This window comes from Argentina anserina, chromosome 1 (genome assembly GCF_933775445.1).
Source record: "Argentina anserina chromosome 1, drPotAnse1.1, whole genome shotgun sequence".
In the NCBI taxonomy this organism is placed as follows: domain Eukaryota; kingdom Viridiplantae; phylum Streptophyta; class Magnoliopsida; order Rosales; family Rosaceae; genus Argentina; species Argentina anserina.
Window position 1 is genome coordinate 11,922,144 of NC_065872.1, and position 21,264 is coordinate 11,943,407.

Sequence of the window (21,264 nt, forward strand, 5' to 3'; positions counted from 1 at the left end):
ACGTAAGGTTTAAATGATCGAAAATCAACAACTCGTCTCTAATTTACCAACTTTTCCCACAATTTAATCCACCTTGTGGCCATTGCTCTGCTTTTCTTGTTTAGGCTGAGGGAGTGGATCAAGGAGAAACGACTTCATGTACTTCTGCATCTCTTTCGGTTTCTCTACATTTATAGCATGCCCTGCATTCTTAATGGTCACAAGCTCTGCACTCTCGCCTATTTGCCTGTACAAGATGATCAGGTCAAGAACAGTAAGATCGACAAGTCTATGAGCCGGAAATAGAATAACACATCAGTGATGTTATTGAACTAAATCCTTCTGGATACCTTTTCAATCGATGTGCCAATTCCATTGGGAATACCAGGTCATGCTCCCCCCAGATTATTAGTGTAGGCTGCAAAAACAAGAAACATTGCCTTTTAAGTCCTCCGAAAAAACCAGAAGCTTAAACAAAACGACTCTAAAATGCAGTTATGAGTTATGACAAGATAGACTAGAAAATTACATGAGTAATCTTCGGAAGATTAGACATTTTTCTGTCCTTATGTAATGCTTCAATAAGCTCCCTCCTCTCTTGAACGTGATCTGTGCACATTACCTGCCAATGAAACCAAACTCAACAATGAGACCAGCATAGAGCAACTTCCATCAAATTTTCAGAAAGTGAAATACTGAGCATAAACATAGAAGTGATAGAACTCATATGTCCAAACACGATCGCGAGGAGAACTGCATTACATGACTATAAAATAGCACTGCAGTTCACCTGCTACCTTCCACCCCTAGGTGAAATGGTAAACAAAAATAAATCAAAGATATTATCGTTCTGCATCCCCTAGCCCCTCAACAAATTTCATGGACAACTATGCATGATTGACATATACCCTTAATAACCGGGGGAAGATCTGTGTCGGAAATAATATATAGTCTGATGCCAAACAAACTATATTCTAACACAAATGGAAATTATAACAAAAGATGCTACTGGGGATGGTCATACAGCACTAGACAGATAATTACAAAAGATGAGAATGACTTCTGTGGAGGGATCAATCGAGATCTGTATCTATTATGCCGTTTCAACCTAGAAAATAGAAATTGGCTCAAGAAGACAAAAAGTAGAACCCTTTAAGCCCCATCAACAACTCATAATGCTTGTTTAATACGTAAAACAAAAAAGGTAGCATCTTTAATTTGACTCAGCATCCACCAACTACCCTGAAATTTTCTCAATGGTGTTCTAGGCGTTGTAGTACTTCACTTTCTCATGAATCATGATGGCATACTAGCTAAGCCTTCTTAGCCTGCCTAGTACAATTGCACTATTGTTTTAGTTCCAAACGCATAGTTGTGGCTTAATTTTATTTCTATAATCAGCCAGCATAGTGATCATACTAGAACAGATTTGGATTTGTGAAGATTTAAAGCGACCCTAATCCGTTTCGTTTCATTGTTCTTTTGACATCACATTTTCTTAATTTCTGCAACAAACAAAGAACACTACTTTGAAAAGTTCTCTTCGTGCCAAATTAACTTCTTTAAATATTCAAATCAGAAACATGGTGCATAACAAAAGTGCATTTTCTATTTGTTTTAGTCAAAACAAGAAACAATGTCACCAACAAACTAAATCAATCTGAAGGAAGGAGTTATGAATAGTACCTCAATAAAATCGTTGAGAAAACATGAGGGCACATTGGTCGCCGGCTTGTAAAACGAAATCTTCATCAACTGCCTCACCTGCGCAGCCCTCTGCGGCAGCAATATACTCACCGCCTCCTCCACACTCTTCACCTGAAACATCCCCTTCTCCATATCCTTCTCCTCCGCGCAAACTCCGGCGCAACATAACACCAGCCTCTCAATCCTCTCCCCATACTGCGCAGCCATGCTGTAAGCCACGAACCCGCCGTAACTGATTCCGGCTACGTGCAGTTTACCCCTGACGCCATGCGCCTCCATGAGGCCCATGACGCACTGGGCCTGGAACGTCTCGGAGCGCTCGCTGCGGGACGAGTATGAGTCCCCGAAGAAAACTAGGTCAGGGACGTAGAGGTTGAAGCGGGAAGTGAGAGGGGTGATGAACTCGTGCCACTGCCACATTGCGTTGGCTCCGATGCCGTGGATGAGGAGGAGAGTAGGTTTGGATGGGGAGGGGTGTTTTGGGACCCAGCTGTGGATGATGGTGCCTTCGCCGAGATCGGTGGTGGTGGACTTAAGGCCGGCGGAGGAGAAGGAGGAGCGGAAGCAGGAGTCCCGCGAGGCGATCAAGCTGAAGCACATCGGCATTTTGTTTAGGCTGAGGGAGAATGAGAGAACGGAGAAGGAAGAAGGAGAAAGGGAGTGAGTTTGAGGTTTGAGATTGGAGTCAGGAATAAGGAACTGGCGGAGCTGCCAATTACATAGCAACAAAGAAGGGTTTTTTATCCTTCAAAAAAAAAGGGTTTTTAAGTTTTTTATTTATGGTTGGTAAACGGCGCGATATTAAGAAATTGGAAGAATAAAAACAAAAACGGAATTTCTCACTCTTTGAATTTGAGTACATGAATTTCTCATTGTTTTGTCCTATAATAAAGTGAGAGCCATAATGATCTAATATTTAGACCAGCCTCCTCTCTGAGAATGGATGATATTTTTGCAGTGATTCTTAATTGTGCGTTGTTGAAGTTGGAACTAAGAGTTGGTTAAGGTGCGTATTAACGTATGTGTCTAGTATATATATGGTAAAATGTTCATGATCTACTAAAATGTGTCCAGCAACCCCAAAAAACTATCAATTGGCTCACCATCTTGAGTTTTCATAGGCCGGTGATGATGTTTTCACTCTATTTTTCTATATGAGAAATAGAAAAAAATCACCCAACTTCCTCATTCAGTTTGTCAAATTTAATGCGTAAGTTTTGCACGGCATCTATAATAAAAACAAAATCATGAGGAAACTTCAACAGTATATGATCCAGTTCGGTATCGACTGGCCGGCCATTTGAGAAAACTTGCCATTGGAATGACTGAAGCAACGGTCTCATATGGTCACAAACTCCCAATATATTGTATTTGTTCTTCAATTCTAGTCTGAATTTTGAATTGTCATAGCGTCACAGATCCTAATTGTTTATCAATGGCAGGCTACGATCAAGATGTGCTTTGAAATTGACCAAATACCTTTATGGACCACCAAACAACGTTCATTTTGATGTACATTTAAAAAAAATTAATTTATTAATTTAAACCTCTAGGGCAACTAAAATTTACAATATCAAATAATAACGCTCTAGAAGCTTCACGAGGAACTCTCTCAAACCAACAAGCCAGTGAGGAATGTCCTAGATCAACTAAAAAATCATCAACAAAGTTTGCCTACCTAAAAACATGTCGGAAGCTAATACAACTAAACTGAGATGCAAGGGCCTTAATATTCCTAAAAATCAAAAGTAATCTCCAAGGAGGTTGGGTTAAACCCCCTTAACTGCATCAATGGCAACTTTCAGACTATTCCTAAGCGCCAAAGCTTCAACAATAGGAACCAAAGTATGTCCAAACAGAAAAGCATAGATCGGCTGACCATCTTCACCTCTCAAGATGAAACCTCCAGTAGCGAAATCGTTCCTAATGGATCCATCAAAGTTAATCTTTGACCTTATCTCTAGGAGGATTCTGCCATCTAATTAATAATGGTAAAGGATGTTTGAGAATTAATCCCCCCTCCCCCGAGCTAGAGTTCTCAGTCAAACTTGTAGCTAAGAGATTTGCTGCACACAAGCTTACAACAGTAGCATTTGGCCTGGTTCTTCTAAAAACCAAATCATTTCTAGTTTTCCAAATGAACCAAGACATTGTTAAAACCTTTGCAAAAAGGTCCTGATCATAAATTTGGGCAGAAACAGGTTCTCAAAAACCTTGATTATTCCTTCGGACCAATAAATAGATTGGTTGAGGCCAACCATGTTCCAAATTTGTTGAGCAAAACTATATTCACCAAAGAGGTGGTCAGCATATTCATTATCCTCATTACAGATGGGGCAAGAATTATAATTGATTAGACCAAATTTAGAGTCTATCTCTAGTTTTAAGGCGTTCCCTAATCAAAGCTAGCTAGAAAGATTGATTTTCGGTTGAACATCAATCTTCCACATTTTATTTAGAAGCTTAATATTTTGATGTTTGTTAAGATTATCATGTTGAATCTAAGTAGCAAATTTAATGAAGTACTTACCATTAGCAGGAGGTCCCCAAATGATTCATCATTTTGCTCACTCAAGGGCAAAAAGATGCTCATAACACTTTTCACAAGATCACTCTCAAGAAACAAATCTAATTTATTTTGGGAGCTTCTATTCATACCTTTAAAAACAGTATTTAGACATCATTACTCAATAGACCTCTATTTTGTTTTTATAAATACCTAAAATACTATTTAGACCTCAAAAGTTTTCCTAAAATGTCCATTATCTAATTTGATATATCAAATAATACCACTATCTATTAATTTATTTTCTACTCAATTTCATATTCATTTATTATACACAATTCGAAAATACATAATAATCACACAAATTATCTTCTCGAATTAATTCGATAACTCTTCCACTCGTTTTCTAAATTCATAATAAATTGGTAAACTATATTTTTCATTCATTGATAGTAACATCAATGTATATGAAATATTTTAACCTCTAATTAACAAGTTTTGTTCATCAACGTATATGAAATATTCTAACCTCTAATGAACGAGTTTTATTTTTTTTGGCTCAAATCGAATTTATGAGAAATTCTATATAGTTATATAGTTTATACATTAAATCGTCCACATTCAATTTGATGTTTATCAACTACATAAATTTTTTATTAATGATATTTATAAAAAAAAAGGTAATCAATTAAATCATTTAATGCAATTTGATATCCCATTTTAGATTGTCTAACAATAAATATAAAGGATAATTATCTACATTTGTATTTTATAATAGATAAATAAAGAATTATTTCCCTTCTTGTATTTTTATTGTTATATGTTTTTTGGTAATTTCATATGCATTGATTAAGTCAAAACTATGTAGGAAAAAAAATAGAGGTCCAAGTGCCATTTTGGGAGGTATGAATAAAAGCTCCCTTTATTTTTGCACCACTTACTATTATCAATACTAGCACAATACACATCCTATGTGTGTGAAGGGAAATTACAAAGTGGTGGGTTAAGTTTTCAGATGACTACCACTTTTTTTATTATAGTAATTAAATTACTATTTTAGTCATGTTGATCAGAATTATTATAAATATTTTAATATATAAGGGTCATTTCGGTAAAAAAATGTATGTTTTGATTAGCAAATCCTCTTCTGATTATAAGAGAATAGATAGTTAGCAACTTTATTATCCAAATTTAGGTTTGTTCTCAGATGATGTGGAATAAAATTGATAAGAGGTGTATCAAAAACCTAGTTGAAGCTCGGATCCTTCTGTTCTACTCCAGATGTTATGCATACCAAATGAAGTCTTTAGATGACGATAGAGGTTTAATTGAATGCTCAGTCTATAATTCGTTGTTTAGTTTTTTTTATGTGCTTATTTTATAATGAAAGTACCGATCATATGTTGATACTTATACCGGGTGACTTTTCCACCTTTGAATCTAGATTCATGTCAGCTTACAAAGTAACGCGGCTTGATTAATGAAACCATTATTTCTCCAAAAACAAAACTAGTTGAAGTTTGAATTAATACTCTTACCATTGTCAACAATCCAACGCATATCTTTCATGATCAGTGGCCTAGTGTCAAGTTCGAATGCCATTCCAAGCAACAGTGTCATGATAAGTGGTACGTTTCCTCTTAGCGTGGAAAAAAAATATTTTCTCTTAACAATCATAGATCACCAGTTATCATTATCAGTAACGACTCTCCAGTCTAATTTGCCTAGAGCTGCATTATTAAAGAAAACAATCTTTCTAATACCAAGTCTCCCAGCAGCTTTGGGCATACAAACTTGATACCAAGCGACCGGTGAGTATTTGTCTTCAGAACCCCAAAAGAAATTCCGGGCTGATTTGTCAATTTCATTGGTCACTTTCTTTGGACATTTGAAACATGTCATGATATGATTTGGCATTAAATAGAGATTAGCCTTGACAAGGTTCCTTTCTTCCAACCTGCAAGCTTAGATTTTTAAAAGTAGTTCATTTGCATTAGTTTCATCCTTCCAAAATATAATGTTGTGAATACCAAGATATTTGCCAATCATTTTGATGTACATTGCTTTTGGTTGAACAGAGAAGTGAGAGAACAGTGATTTGGATTACAGAAACAGTACTTGGAGAATGGAGAATCGCGAAATTAAAAATTAAGCAAAAATAAAGCGTATCAAAGCACTTTCCAATACAACCTTTTTCCTCCGATGAGAGCTGAATAAAAATTATGGCCGATTGATCTATTTGCAAATGAGATTTTCAATGAAACTTCTAATAAAGCGCTTCTACACTAATTCTAATTCCCAATCAAATACGCTTCATGAAAAATATTTTAGCGTATCTGAGATAAGCATGCTTATATTTTACTCCAGGCCAAAGTGAAGAATATACAATATTAGTACATAGAATCAAATTTTAGTTTATCGATCTGTTTTTAACAAAATTCGGAAAAACGCCTAATAAGCACAAATATGCTTCAATTCGAGGGAGTACTTCTTATTAGTTTTAATTAAAAGACAAGTTGATTGTCTGCTCCATCATTAGCTTGATCTTCAGATATAATATTGAGTTAGAGACATGATTAGCAGCATTAAGAAATAACACATTAAACAAGACGAAGACCTATAAGCACATATCAAGACCTAGCCTATGACCGAAAACATGGTCAGAGTTAAACAGCTAATTAAACTTGCCAGGTAAGGTTACCGGTGAGTATGTGTGTCCCTATCCAAAGACGCACATATTCTTCATAGTCTACGTGTTTCGACTACAGGTTGGTAAGTTGGTTACCTGTTAATGATGATTAGTTTGTCAACCAAACTACGATTTATACAAAGGTCCATCACTTTCAGTTTCTGATGGTGCTAGTGAACCAAGTATCATCAACCATTCAAAATAATTCATTCAATTTGGTACTTAGCCGGCCCTAACATCGGAGATGACTCCGTTACAATAAAATCAAGCCAAAAAAAAGTCAAACAGATAAATAAATAAAAGAGAGAGGTTTCTCTCTTTCTAAACCTCCATGGACGACCAAAAAAAAACCCAGCAAATTAGTTTCTCTCTTCATCAGCCTCAACCACAGTCGAAGCCCGGAGCCCCACTGACTCCTACGACGACTCCGGCTCCCTACTCCCTTGGATACCTACATGCTCAGCTTCCTCATGAACAATATCAAGGTTGGATTGGATAATTGCAGACCCATCGAGCATGTCGAGGAGGAGGATCTCTTAATCGTCGGAGTCGTTTGGTATCTACTTGCAGACTCGTCAACCCGAAACCATGACCCGCTTCATCTCTTTGGAGATGGCGGCCAAACACCGTCAGTGACTTGATGACGACTGTGGCGGCGGATACCACGGATGGGACGACGTCACAATGAAAACCTCAGCCTTACCAGAACCTCGGCGGCTTTCTCGGGAGAGAAAGAAATTCTGGCGTCAGGCATGCCTCTGGTGACGCGAACATGAATGGGGAGAGACTATTTGGGAAGATGGAGAGAGGTGACCGATGGTTTTTACGTTTTCTCTGATTTTTACTGCAGTTGAATTATTTAATAACGAAAACTAATGTTAATAGATCTCTTTTAAGGCACGTGACTTGCACATGAGGTGGTGGAAGTGGACATGACTTGCATGTGCCTTGAATAAGCTCTCAGTTAAGTCACCTAATTAACCTGAGCTTGTTCCTGTATACCAGAGGGCTCTTCTGGCTACGATTGTCAACTTCTGCCACTTGTATTCTCAAATCTCAAGACTTCATTAAGTGAAATCAGGTGCATGGTCTGTGTTCTCGGTTAAATTTGAAGAAATATATACAAGTGTGTGATTGTTGAAACTTGAAAGTGTCCTAAATTTTTGAGGTACATGCTTTGCGAACAAAGGATGATAAACTTCTTCAGCTCCTGGTTTTCCCCAAGTAACTTATCGAGTCCATGGGTTAATCACCAAAGTTACACACTTACACCACTAGCTCCATGCATTTGTCTTTTCCACACCCTTCTCCGGCCGCCATCATTTTTTTTTTTGAGAAATGATTCATTAGTCGATAAAATTCTGCAATTGTTGTGCTGAAATTTAACGAACTAAGCAAGAGGGAACTGCAATTCATGAAAGAAAGTATCCACACATCAAAACGGACCAAGGATTTTCCAAAGACAAGTGAAGTGAAGTGAAGTGAAGTGAAGTGAGTGAATTACATAATGTATGTCCTTAATTAGACGTCAACTAAAATGAAGCAACAGTGCTCAACCCAATTAGAATTCCAAAATATTAACTAAGATTGGATGCGTAGTTTTTGTTGAGTTTCCTATTGATTACAATCAATAACTATTTTAATTTAGCTTGGTAATTCGGCATTAATTCCTATGATTAAAAAAATTAAAACGTGAAGGTAAGAAACCATCTAGCTATTAACTTCAACACTAAACCGTTACTTTATGTATGTAGATTCAATTTTATCATGAAGCACGACATGATGCCATTAATGATAGGAAGTGAAGCCGCACAAATTAGTAGAAAGACCAATCTCTTGTAACAACATAAGAACATCTCCAACAGTTTTGCTATAATTTCTTTATTATAGAGAAATAAATTACAAAATATTTTAAAAAAATCATTGTCAAACTTCAACAGTTTCTCTAATTTGCAGATTCACTATTTATTATTATAATATAAAATTAACATCTTAATCTATTATCATAATAAAATAATCTCAATTTAATAGAAATTTAATTGAAGAGAGAAAAAAATGGTAGGAGATCAATAATGTCTTCATATTTCAAACCGTTGAGATTGAGAGAAAAGTGGAGAGAGACATAGAGATTGATAAAACATTTATGATTGTCATTCTGCAAATGTTTTTAGAGAATTTGTAAATTTGGAGGAGGAAACACATTCTCTCATCACTTTCTTTATTTTGGAGAATGTGATGGAGAAACTGTTGGAGTGAAAAAATGTCAAAATTTTGCAAAATCCTCATTTTTCTGTAAAATGCAAAAGCTGTTGGAGATGCTCTAAGAACCAATAAGTTTCCTCCAAAATCTTAATTTAGATCACAAGTAAGAATATATTGTAAGTATCCTCCAAGCAGAAACACATATCGTTATCATATGTTAGTGTATTAGAAGTTTAGAACTTCTATACGTAGTCTTTGTTTAACTGGTTCATAATTAACATAATTATGCCTTTGCCCTTTGGCATGGTCAGTGAAAAAAGTGTGTTGATGGCTTGCTTTAAAACATAATAATGCCCTTGGTTATAGGCATGACACTGATGAAAATTCATAATTTCATTGGTACCGGACAGCGGCGGATGCAAGGCAAGAGTTGGGGGAGGGGGGACTTAGTTATATATAGTTTTTGGTACCACACTAAATAACTAATATTCTCACTTTCTATATTCTTTCCGATATAACTCTAAGTTCTTTCAGTCCCTCACTCTTTATCAACTGCTTGGTACTACACTAAATCAATAATACTCTCACTCATCTCTATCATTCTCGATATAACTCTCAATTTTCTCAATTATCTCAGTCTCACACTCTCTATCAACTGCTCATTTCAGTGCATTTTCTAAATCTCGTTCATTCCATCAAAGATTCAAAGTCTCACCTCCCTTTTAGTCTCTCCATCACTACTGTGCATTCAATTCTACACCTCACTCTCTCAGATTTCATCAACAATTTGTAAGCTTATATAAGATTATTTTCAATTGGGTTTTCTTATTTGACTTGATTATGTTTTAATTTGTTTCTAATCTTACTGGGTACTTGAGTTTTTACTTAGAGTCTCTGGAGGCTGGACAAAGGCAGGCATGGAGTGACAAATCAAACAATGGTGTATTGATTTCAAATACTAAATTGAGAATTTGATTATGCTTTTTTTTTTGTATGAACTCTAAGTTTTGTCAAATGATTATTGCTAAAATTTATACTTCTTATTGATTTACAGTAATTTAATTTTAGTTTTAGGTTATATTACTTATATTGCAAATTCACAATTAATATGGAGTTTTGTATTTGCCTTGCTACTGTGTTTGCCCTGCTGTTGTGTTTGCCTTGCTATTGTGTTTGTATGTTTGCTACATTTTGTCTAATATAAGCATTGTTTCTTAATCTGTAGGTAGTCTCTAATAAATTGTCTGATTCAATGCCGAAGTCAAAGCAATGTAAAAATCTTACTAGATGGTATCCAATAACTAATGCCTCATCTTCAAGTTCAAATCTAATTTCTACTCTTTCTGTAGCTTCTCCAAACTTTGATGATGCACCGTTGCCTTTAGATTCTATAGTCAATCCAATGGATGATTCTAAAAAAGAGTATGCTGATTTTGTTGATAATGAGATGGTGATCCATGACTTTGAAAATTTATCGAAATGTAGGATTAGATTTACTTAGTTTATTCTTATATTGTATTGATGAGTAAGGATCCCTCAAAGTGCACTTTTTTCTCACTTAATATAAGTCTCTCACACCGCCGAGATTTTTCATATTTTTTTTTTCATTTTATAAAAAACTCAAGCTCACCCGAACTCTAATTCCTGGATCCACCACTGGTACCAGATGTATTTAGTACCAAGTAAGCGCAACTGATATGTACATTGTCTCATACAAGCTAGTCAGTATCATTTCTTTCACAGCTAGCAGTATCAATATTTCTGGTATGATACTCCTCCTCCAATTATAGTGGAGTCTATGCACATAAGGAAATGCAAATGATAAGGCAAAAACTTCTAAGTTAATAAAGGGACGTCATTTTCATCTGGTCCCAACGAGAAGGATTTTATTTGCATGCCAAAATGAATTCATGACAAATGATATTGGATGACTTTTAATTAGGAGAATACATCAATGTGGTGAGTGTTGTCAAAGAATGAAGAAATGCATTTGTAGCTAACAAAGTACAATTGATTTCACGTAATTTAACCTTCATTGATTCATGGTCTTACATTTTGCTGATTTTGGATAATTATGTGAAAAAAAAAAGCACTTAATATAGGGGTTCGTCAACAGGCTGGGCCGGATCTTAATAAATTTAAATAAGTGACGGGCCGGGTATTTTCAAAAATACGAAGATCTAAGCCCGCCCACCTAAGGCGGGCTTTTATGGGCCGGGCCTTACGGGCTTGTATTAGAAAAACAATATAATACTCTAATTTAAGGGTTTGAAATAATAAAAGAATTATTAGAAAACATTCTAAAACAAAAGTCACAAATAAATTCTAGTTTCGAAATATTGTCGATCGACACCAATAGATGTGATCGATATATATATATATTTAGGGACCGTGTAAAAATTTCATCCAATTCGGACCTCGTTTAACCATCGGAATTTTCGGTCAACAAAAAAAGAAGCGTTTTCACATAATAAAACCTCATTGACCGGGGCTTTGCCAAATGATTTTCTCGTTGCGACCACGCACGATCGGTCACAATAATTAGGTGATTTCAAATATGTAAACAAATTTCCGCATTCACATCTTGGCAATTGGTCCCCCCTTATGGCATATTAGTGTTGTTTTTGATTTACTGGAAATTCCGACGGTTAAACAAGGTCCGAATTGGATGAAATTTTAAAATGATCATTAAATATACATATTGATCACATCGGATGGTGTCGATCGATTCCGAGAATTTTCCTTCATATAGTCGCTTCATAATATGATAGTTTTATTATAAACCTAATATAAATGTTATAATATATTAGTGGACATTTCGGCGATCGACAACTCTAATTCAAAATATGGTCGATCGACACCAGTAGATGTGATTGATATATATATTTAGGAAACCCGTAAAAATTTTGTCCGTTTTGGACATGATTTGACCGTTCATACCAACGGTCAACTAAAAAAGAAGCGTTTTCACCTAAGTTGCACGGATACGGACACGAGTGTCCGTATTGGACACAATTCGATACGTGGACACGCTAAATGAAATTTTTATTAGACACGGACACGTTTTGGACACGTTAATTAAATATTATTTTAAATATATATACCTAATAATAAAAAGTACCCACAAACATAGTTTCTTAAATTAGAACAAAATCAACACAAATGACAAATACAAATACAAGTCCAACAAAGTTTCAAACTTTTAATAAAATACATAATAAAATTCAAATACAAATAATTAATAACTTCATTCAACTCCAATGTCATCCTCCACAATGTTCTCCATTCCTATAGCATCATCATCATCAACATCATCAAATAAGTATCCCTCCAATTGTGGTTCATCAAGTGTAAGGTTAGCCATCTCAAGTGTTCCAACATTAATGTCTTCTAAGGATTCAAATTGATCACCTCCTACATCTCACATAAGAGTTGCACTACTATTGTAAATTGGGCTTTTCCTAGATAAGAGGCGAAGATTGGTATGCACAAATACCAAATCTTCCGCTCTTTGTGGAAGTAGTTTGTTCCTCTTTAAAGAATAAATGAAACTGTATGTGCTCCAATTTCTTTCACAACAAGATGAAGAACTAGGTTGACCTAGAAGCTTGAAGGCTATACCTTGAAGAGTGGGTGCCGAAGCTCCATGGATTGCCCACCATGTAATTGGCTCTAATAAGTATCTATCCTTCATAGCATCTCCACTTCCAAACTCTTGCATACACATAGAAAAATTGGCAAATTCTATGTTAACCTTTCTCTTCTCATCTTCATCGGCAAAGTACCGCATGAGACATGTTTTCCTTTCTCTTGTAATCTCTAAATCTTTGTGAGGAGCAACACGATGAGTAGCTTCACTAAGCCATTCCGAACTATAATACCTAAACATTGAAATATAAATATGTATACGTTTTTATAACTAATTAATATATTTTATAAAATTACCAAACAAGATTATAAAGTGTACTAATTAAGATAGATAACAATTAAGACTTACTTGGGATTCAAAGAATGAGCCAAGCAATGAAGTGGCGTGTTGCTCTTAGTCCAACGAGCCATCAACACTTTATGAACCGCATTCCAAAAGAGAGATTCTTCTTGAAGTTCTTTTCTTTCTTTCCTATAGATAACTTTCTTCACTTGAACAATCATATTATCCCACCATTCATACATCAAATGAAGACAAGGCTTGTCGGTATCCGCCTTCCTAATTATCTCATACATAGGCTCGGTAAAATCAAGAATGTAATCAATATCATCCCACATTAAATCATCCAACAACATCTCCTTTACCCTAGCCGCCTTAGGTTTATCATCTAATCTATAATCATCCCACTTTGTACTAATCACCATTTGTTGCAAACCATTCTTGATTTCCTTAAACCTCTTAAACATAATAACCGTAGATGCAAACCTTGTGGGAGCAACCGAAAGCAACTTCAAAGGGCACTGATCATTGAACATAACTAATCTCATTCCATGATTCATTATGAAGTTTTTAATATACATAACATGCTCTGCAATAGGTTGTATCCAAGAACATGGCTCATATACATCTAGATTGCTCAAGCAATTAGAAGGTGTGCAAATATTCTTCAAAGCAAGATTTAATGTGTGAACTACACATGGTGTCCAAAAAATAGTAGGATACTTACTTGCTATCATTGCACCGGCTTTTGAACAAATGGGAGCATTGTCGGTAATCACTTGCAGTACATTTTCATATCCAACTTCTTTGATTGATTCAATAATCAAGTTTGCAATTAAATCCGAGTCCTTGTATTCTCCTTGACAATTTATAGCTCTCAACATCGTCGGACCACTCTCAGAAATAGCAATCACATTAATCAATGGTCTTCTTTATGCATCGGACCAACCATCACTACATATACTCACACCCTTGTCCTTCCATGAAAGTTTAAGTGGTTGCAAATGCTTCTCAATATTCTTCTTTTCCTTTGCAAGAAGTGTGGTCCTGATGGCATTGTAACCTGGTAGAACATAGCCCGGAAGAGTTGAAGCACGAATATAAGAGTTTCGGTAATGTAGATTTATTGCCAAATTGAATGGTAGACCACCGGTGTAGAACATCCTTGCAACCTCCGCATCACATTCTTCCCTAACCGAGTTTTGAAAGGCTTTCTCAATGGAACTAGAACCAACGACTGTTTTCCTCTTCTTTCCTGTATCGACTATTGTTGATTCGTGTGCATATGCATGATAAGTGTTTAGCCCAACGCTACTAGTGGCAGCACTCCCTCCTTGATGTCTTGTTGATGGTAGAGGAACTTGTTTAGGAGCTGCATTCGTCAATCTCTCCTTGCATTCTTTCATCAACTTGAACAATTTAGATTTGACTTCGGGATTAACACTAACCTTAGGGCACCCAACAATTCCCCCTCCTTCGCTTAACAAATGTGCCCGAACTCTAGTATACGACCCATTGTAGTACATATTGCTTGCAGAAACTACATTGCCACCTCCAATTACCTCCACTTGGAGGCTTGCTAATCTTCTTGACAAATGCCCACAATGGAGTTTTATCATCTATTTTACGATCTTCTTGACCACCTCCATCTCCACTATTACCATCGGCATTAACTGATCCGGCACTAGAACTAATAGGAGTTGATCCTCCTGTACTCATACCTTCTGCAAAAAAAAAAACTGAGAATAAATCAAATCATAAATGAAAATATCAATTCTTTAACTTTCTGTACAATTCTTTAACTCTCAGTAAAAACTGTAAAGATCGTGCTAATTCACTTCATATCTATAATTTTAGTAGTTGCAGACTACTAAACTGAGTAAACTCTCATCATAACTGCCAAATTTTCTTTGAGCAAAAAAAATATATATACTAATCGCACCATACTTAGAAATGAAGATAAGAATATCACATTTTAGGAAAAGATTAATGAGTATTTCAACAAAGTAAATTGAGAAAATCCGCTTGTGATTTCCTAATACAAATAGTTTCTCAGTACTTTTGGTCTAGTAAGTTCATACTTTATATAAGAAGCACCATACTTGAATCAGTTGAATGATAGACATCTTCATGCTTATTATTGTAATACAACAGATGCAGTGTTAGATAGTGGTTCAGATTGGACTGAAACTCGACACAGAGAACCTGTGGACCAAAAAGAAAAAAGGTCCTCAAAAGAAAGGATGATACAGTTTATGTTCACCTAAAGAGTGCCCAAAACTGGTATCTTCTTCAGTAAGTCTCTAAACTCTCTATGAATATGGTAAAATATAGAAAAAAAAATTGAATGAGGGTATTCTACAACTGCTATATATGTAAGAACTATTCATGTACAATAATGCCATAGTTGTGAAGGATTCATGTCTGTTATAAAAGAGATTAGAGTTGTAAGCATGCGAGTCATAATGGTACAGCAAGCACCCTTTCTCAACATCCAATTGTCTAGGTTTAATGACTTTAATCACAATATTAAACACATTAGCTAAGGCCCTGGAATATTACTGCTATTTTGACTTGTTTCAACACATCTACTCCATTACCTCAAACTTTCAAACTTTTTTAGGGATGTATTTCTAATCAACTTCATGAGATTCATGCTGTTGAAGAAGTTTATTGATCTCATCGATCTGAAAACCTCCTCTCTTGCTTGGACTGCCATTTGCTCACCTAACAGTCTTAAACTAAAGGATTACTTGGTCTAAGGACCACAGATAGATTTGTATTGCAGAACTAGCTAAACTTGGTTGGAAACTCCTTACTTAACCTGATAATTAGTGGTTAGTTATAATTATAAGATGGATTATGGGTAGTGGAATTGACATGTGCTTCTGCCAGTTTAATTGGTTCTACTTCTGCCTGGTTCGTACTGATTACCAGAAGCCCTAGTGGTCTCTGATGAAGAAGAAAGAGGAGAGCCAAATGTGTTTACAACCAGAAATTGCTCCTCTAACTCTCCCTTAATTATATTGCTTTGTAATTGTGTTGAGGAGAGAGTTTGGACTTTGGACTTACCTCACTAAGGAGAACGTCGCTGCAGTGGTGGCGACAGAAGGAAGAGCCTCGGCAACGACGACAGCGGTGGGGCGAAGTGGTCGGGGTTGGGGTTGCGTTGCTTGTGTGAGAGCTTGAGAGGGATTGAGACTTGAGAGGGACTGAGAGGCAGGAGGCAGGAGGCAGAAGGCAGGAGGCTTAGGTTGAAAAATAATTTGAGGACAAAAATACCCTCCCGTGTCCTCTTTAATTGCGTGTCCAACTGGACACGCACGTGTCCTTTTCGTATTGAAACGTGTCTGAGCCGTGTCCAATTGTAGCTCGCGTGTCCGGCGCGTATTGAGGCGTGTCCGGCGTGTCCATTCGCGTGTCCGTGTCGAACACGCAATACGCCACCCCATTAGCGTGTCCGTGCAACCTAGGTTTTCACATATTTAAACCTCATTGACCGGGGTTTTTCCAAATAGATTTCTTCAGTTCGACCGCACATGAAATGTAAAAAAAATTATGTAATTTCATATATGCAAACGGCTTTCGGCATTCGCATATTTGTAATAGGTACTCTCTTATGACATATTAGTGGTGTTTTCGATTTACCGAAAATTCCGACGGTTAAACGAGGTACGAATTGCATGAAATTTTTACAGGGTCACTAAATATATATACAAATCACATCGGCTAGTGTTGATCGATTCCGATAAGTTTCCTTCATATAGTCACTTCATAATGTGATAGTTTTATTATAAACCTAATATAAAGGTTATAATACATTAGTGGACACTTCGGCGATCGACAACTACAATTCAAAATATGGTCGATCGATACCATTAGATGTGATCGGTATATATATTTAGGGAACCCGTAAAAATTTCGTCCATTTTGGACATGGTTTGACCGTTCGTACAAACGGTCAACTAAAAAAGATGCGTTTTGACATATTTAAACCCCATTGACCGGGGATTTACCAAATAGATTTATTCAGTTCAACCGCACACGATAGGTAACAAAAACTAGGTGATTTCATATATGCAAATGGCTTTCAGAATTCACATATTTGTAATAGGTCCTCCCTTAGGGCATATTAGTGGTGTTTTCGATTTACCAAAAATTCCGATGGTTAAACGATGTATGAATTGGATGAAATTTTTACATGGTCACTAAATATATATACCAATCACATCAACTGGTGTCGATCATTCCCGACAAAGTTTCTTTCATATAGTCGCTTCATAATGCGATAGTTTTAATATAAACATAATATAAAGGTTATGATACATTAGTAAACGCTTTGGCGATCAATAACTCTAGTTCGAAATATGGTCGATCGACACCAGTAGATGTGATTGGTATATATATTTAGGGAACTCATAAAAATTTCGTTCCTTTTGGATATTGTTTGACCATCCGTACCTACGGTCAACAAAGAAAAAGACATTTTGACATATTAAAATCCTCATTGACCGGGGCTTTGCCAAATGAGTTTTCTTGGTGCGATCGCACACAATCGGTGAAAAAAATTAGGTGATTTCAGATATGCAAACGACTTTTGGTGTTCGCATTTTGGTAACGGGTCTTCCCTTATGACATATAGTGTTGTTTTCAGTTTACCGGAAATTCCGACGGATAAACGAGTTCCGAATTGGATAAAAAATTTACAGGGTCACTAAATATATATACTGATCATATTGACTGGTGTCGATCGATCCCGAGAAGTTTCCTTAATATAGTTGTTTCATAATGCAATAGTTTTATTCTAAACCTAATAAAATATGTATGTATAATATTTTACTATTTGGCGGGCTTTTGGCGGGCCGGGCCGGGTTTCACACCTCTAATTTAAGCCCGGCCCTTTACCCACGGAAGCGAATTTTGGCGGATTTTCTCGCGGGCCGGGCCGGGTAAAAGCCCGTCGGGTTTGCGGGCCTCCGCGGACTTTTCGGGTCCGCGGGCTAAATGATGAGGCCTAACTGAATAAGTTCTACTGCAATTAGAAAATGGGAAAATTGCACAAGAAATTGTTATGATTCAAAATATTAAATTGTATAATGTAGGGCCGGCCCAAGTCAACACAAGACTTGAGCCACATAATTAATTGGAAGACATCTTCTCTCTACATCTCAAATATATATATATATATATATATATAGCCTCCTTCTAACGAGGGATTTTTTTTTAGTTTAAAAAAGGAATAACTCATTTACCAACTTTTAAATTACATTTTCACATCTCTACCGTTCAACTTTGAGAGTCTAATGTATAGATCATCTCTGTAAAATTTCAGCCAAAATAATGATTTTTAAGGTATCAAATTTGGTGAAAACAATGAACGCACCAAATCTCTCAAACATGAACCGTTCATGTTTATAAGTTTGATTTCTAGCTTTGAATGCCTTAAACACGTTCATTTTGGCTGAAAATTTTATAGATGTGATTTACACATTAGACTCTAAAAGTTGAACGGTGAAGATGTGAAAATGTAATCGAAAAGTTGGTGAATTAGCTATCCCTTTTTTAAACAAAAAAAAGAGATCTCTCACTAGAAGAGCCATGTATATATATATATATATATATTTATACATATATATACCTATATACATATACTTTAAAAAAATTAAGACACAAAAGAAAAGAATCATAAATAGACAAGAACAAAAAGTCATATTATAACCAGAATTTGAGAAATATGAGATTAGAAAGAAAAAGCCCCAATAGTTTTCTCAATTCTTCACCAATTTGAGAATGGAACGTTGCTCTACGCTCTCAATCCCAAACAATAGTATATTGATTCCAAATTCATATTCATACAAACTATTGAGGCATCGAGATTCAAATTTTATGGTTATTCTAATGTTCTCATGAATTGTTTTAACATGTTTTTTGTATCAAGATTCTTATATGTTATTAATGCTATTACTTAGTTTAGTTTATTCATTCTCTATGTAACATGTAATACATATTGCTTTGAAAAAAATGTGAAATTAAAAGAAGTCATTTTTCTTAGTAATTTTTGCTTTAAGCCTCATTTGGTCAAGGGACTGAAGTTGTCGTCTTGACTCGGAGCAAAGCTTGGTGGAAAGTGTCTTAAATGGGTTTTTATTTATTCATTGATCAACAATATATGAACTGAACGAAGATTGCAATGATCGTGGTGAAAGAAACAGTACAAAATCTGCCCACTTTGCAAGAGTTGTATTTGTCTTTTGAAGTCTCGACTCCAAACACAGCAAATATTGATTTTATTTTATATATTTGATATGAATTAAATTTAAAAACAAGAAAAATAAAAAGAAAAATTAAAAGAGAAAATAAAAAAGTCAGAAGAAAAGAAAAAAAATATCTGATTTGAATTAGGGGTATTCTATACATTTTAACGGTTTAACGGAATTTTTTGAAGGTCAATTAAATGAATGGACAAAACTGTTAAAAAATAAGAGTTGAATAATATACAGATTAAATTTTAAAATAAAAAGACAAAACTGTTTTTACACCTAAAATATAAAATATCACAAATATTTAATCATTTTCTTAATTTGCATCGAGTTTATACATCCCGATAAAACTTGTATCTCATGGATTTGAAAATGAGTGGGTGGTTGTAGTCTATACAGGCTGCAAATACATCCATGAAAGAATGGAACCATGTCGGTTGGCCGAAGGAGAAACAAAGATGAAAGCAGCTTTGTTGGTTGTCAGCAAATCTCAACCATTTGCTTCAGTCTTTAATAATTGTACTTCTAAATAGCTGACCAATAATTGTGAGGATATGCTAACTTTTGACCATTTACATGTTACATGTATAATTAAGTAGATTTGACACCAAATTTGATATAACTGGCTAGATTTATAGCTAATTGTGTTTGCTCTTATGCAACAAATTAGCCAAAGGGCCTTGATCCAATGAGAGTCTCAATTGAAAGATTGGGACCTTTAAATTTGGTGAAGTCGGAGAATGTGAGGTTCCTCGTGACAAGGCTAACTCCTTGAATTAGTGGCGATGGTGATGGTGATTTTTTTTTTGGTTGAAATAAGAGGTTGAAGGTTATTGGTTAGTGATTGATACACGATTGACCAGGGATATGGCACTACGAGCAGTAAGAGTTTTTGGTGGGTAGATGCAAATCTTGTATAAGACACTTTTATTTATAGACTACCACATAGTGTCGCATGTCTTTTGGTAATAGAATGTAGATGAAAGAGAAGTTATGGAATTTCTGATATAATGATCGTACAATTGATAGATGATAACTCTTTCTATATAGCAAAAGGAATGTATCACTATCCAACTTCATCAATAGAACTGAAATTTCCACGGAATAAAAGTTTCATGTAGAAATATTTCTTACTCTGAAAACAAAATAACTCTAAAAAAAAGAAATCGAGTCTATACTTTAATGTGTAACCTTCCATAATAATATATAATAAATCAAACTGGCACCAAGATCTTTTGTCGACACACTTAAAATCTATGATCATGTGGTATCATCTTTTTCCTCTCTGTCATGTTTCAATGACCTGTGGGGTTTCTACTTGAAAATTCCTTTGGCACGTTTAAGGCAAAGATTAGTTATAGTCTATGTAGCACGTACACGGACACGATTCGATACGTAGACACGGTATATAGAAATTTTTTTGGACACAGACACGTGGTGGACACGTCAATTAAAATTATTTTAATATATATATATATTTATTAAAAAATTAATTTAAAAATTTGAAATTATTTAGATGTATATATATTAAAGTGTGCATAAATATAACAAAAACTGAATCTGTTGGAATAGTTGAGGATTTGTTGGATCATTTGGATGACCAAGGTTCGAATCCCACCACAAGCATTTTTATTTTTATCATGAGTTTATCTCCTTATATATATTAAAGTGTGCATAAATATAACAAAAACTGAATCTGTTGGAATGGTTGAGGAGTTGTTGGGTGCCTTGGATGACCAAGGTTCGATTCTCACCATAAGCACTTTCAACTTTTATTATGAGTTGGTGCGTGTCCGCGTGCCCAATTTGGATACTCACGTGTCCGATTCCGACACTTGCGTGTCCGGGCCGTGTCCAAATTGAGTTCGCGTGTCCGAGCATGTCCGTGTCCGTGCTTCATAGGTTATAGTGGAGTACAAACTGCTGACTGCCAGAATATTGCACCTCTTTGATGAAAAGTGACGTTTCCATTTAAGGTTCATGTTATTGCATA

The 21,264-nt window shown here is 35.6% G+C and overlaps 2 protein-coding genes and 1 long non-coding RNA gene across 3 annotated transcripts; 1 reads left to right on the forward strand and 2 right to left on the reverse strand.

The window, feature by feature from the left end:
- Nucleotides 1-14: 14 nt before the first annotated feature.
- LOC126782727 (uncharacterized) lies at nt 15-2,422 on the reverse strand. Its single transcript, XM_050508037.1, has 4 exons — nt 1,666-2,422; nt 509-601; nt 330-397; nt 15-226 (listed from the first exon to the last, which is right to left on the reverse strand). The coding sequence occupies exons 1-4, from the start codon at nt 2,290-2,292 to the stop codon at nt 64-66; spliced, it is 951 nt and encodes a 316-aa protein (XP_050363994.1). The 5' UTR covers nt 2,293-2,422; the 3' UTR covers nt 15-63.
- A 4,765-nt stretch (nt 2,423-7,187) lies between these two features.
- LOC126795775 (uncharacterized) lies at nt 7,188-8,024 on the forward strand. Its single transcript, XR_007672268.1, has 2 exons — nt 7,188-7,690; nt 7,767-8,024. It is a non-coding gene; the product is annotated as an uncharacterized LOC126795775 (long non-coding RNA).
- Nucleotides 8,025-12,330: 4,306 nt separating this feature from the next.
- LOC126801900 (uncharacterized) lies at nt 12,331-13,895 on the reverse strand. The gene is made up of 3 exons (XM_050529386.1): nt 13,081-13,895; nt 12,705-12,964; nt 12,331-12,497 (listed from the first exon to the last, which is right to left on the reverse strand). The coding sequence occupies exons 1-3, from the start codon at nt 13,893-13,895 to the stop codon at nt 12,331-12,333; spliced, it is 1,242 nt and encodes a 413-aa protein (XP_050385343.1).
- Between the last annotated feature and the right edge of the window lie 7,369 nt (nt 13,896-21,264).

Excerpts from the sequence above, each read along its gene's own strand:
- LOC126801900 (XM_050529386.1), bottom strand. The coding sequence starts at position 13,895 with ATGTTGAGAGCTATAAATTGTCAAGGAGAATACAAGGACTCGGATTTA. Across the intron at positions 12,965-13,080 it reads GCTCATTCTTTGAATCCCAA|GTATTATAGTTCGGAATGGC; the intron begins GTAAGTCTTAAT and ends TTCAATGTTTAG. Across the intron at positions 12,498-12,704 it reads TTCGGCACCCACTCTTCAAG|GAGGTGATCAATTTGAATCC; the intron begins GTATAGCCTTCA and ends TGTGAGATGTAG.
- LOC126782727 (XM_050508037.1), bottom strand. The coding sequence starts at position 2,292 with ATGCCGATGTGCTTCAGCTTGATCGCCTCGCGGGACTCCTGCTTCCGC. Across the intron at positions 602-1,665 it reads TTCTCAACGATTTTATTGAG|GTAATGTGCACAGATCACGT; the intron begins GTACTATTCATA and ends TTTCATTGGCAG. Across the intron at positions 227-329 it reads TTGGCACATCGATTGAAAAG|GCAAATAGGCGAGAGTGCAG; the intron begins GTATCCAGAAGG and ends CATCTTGTACAG.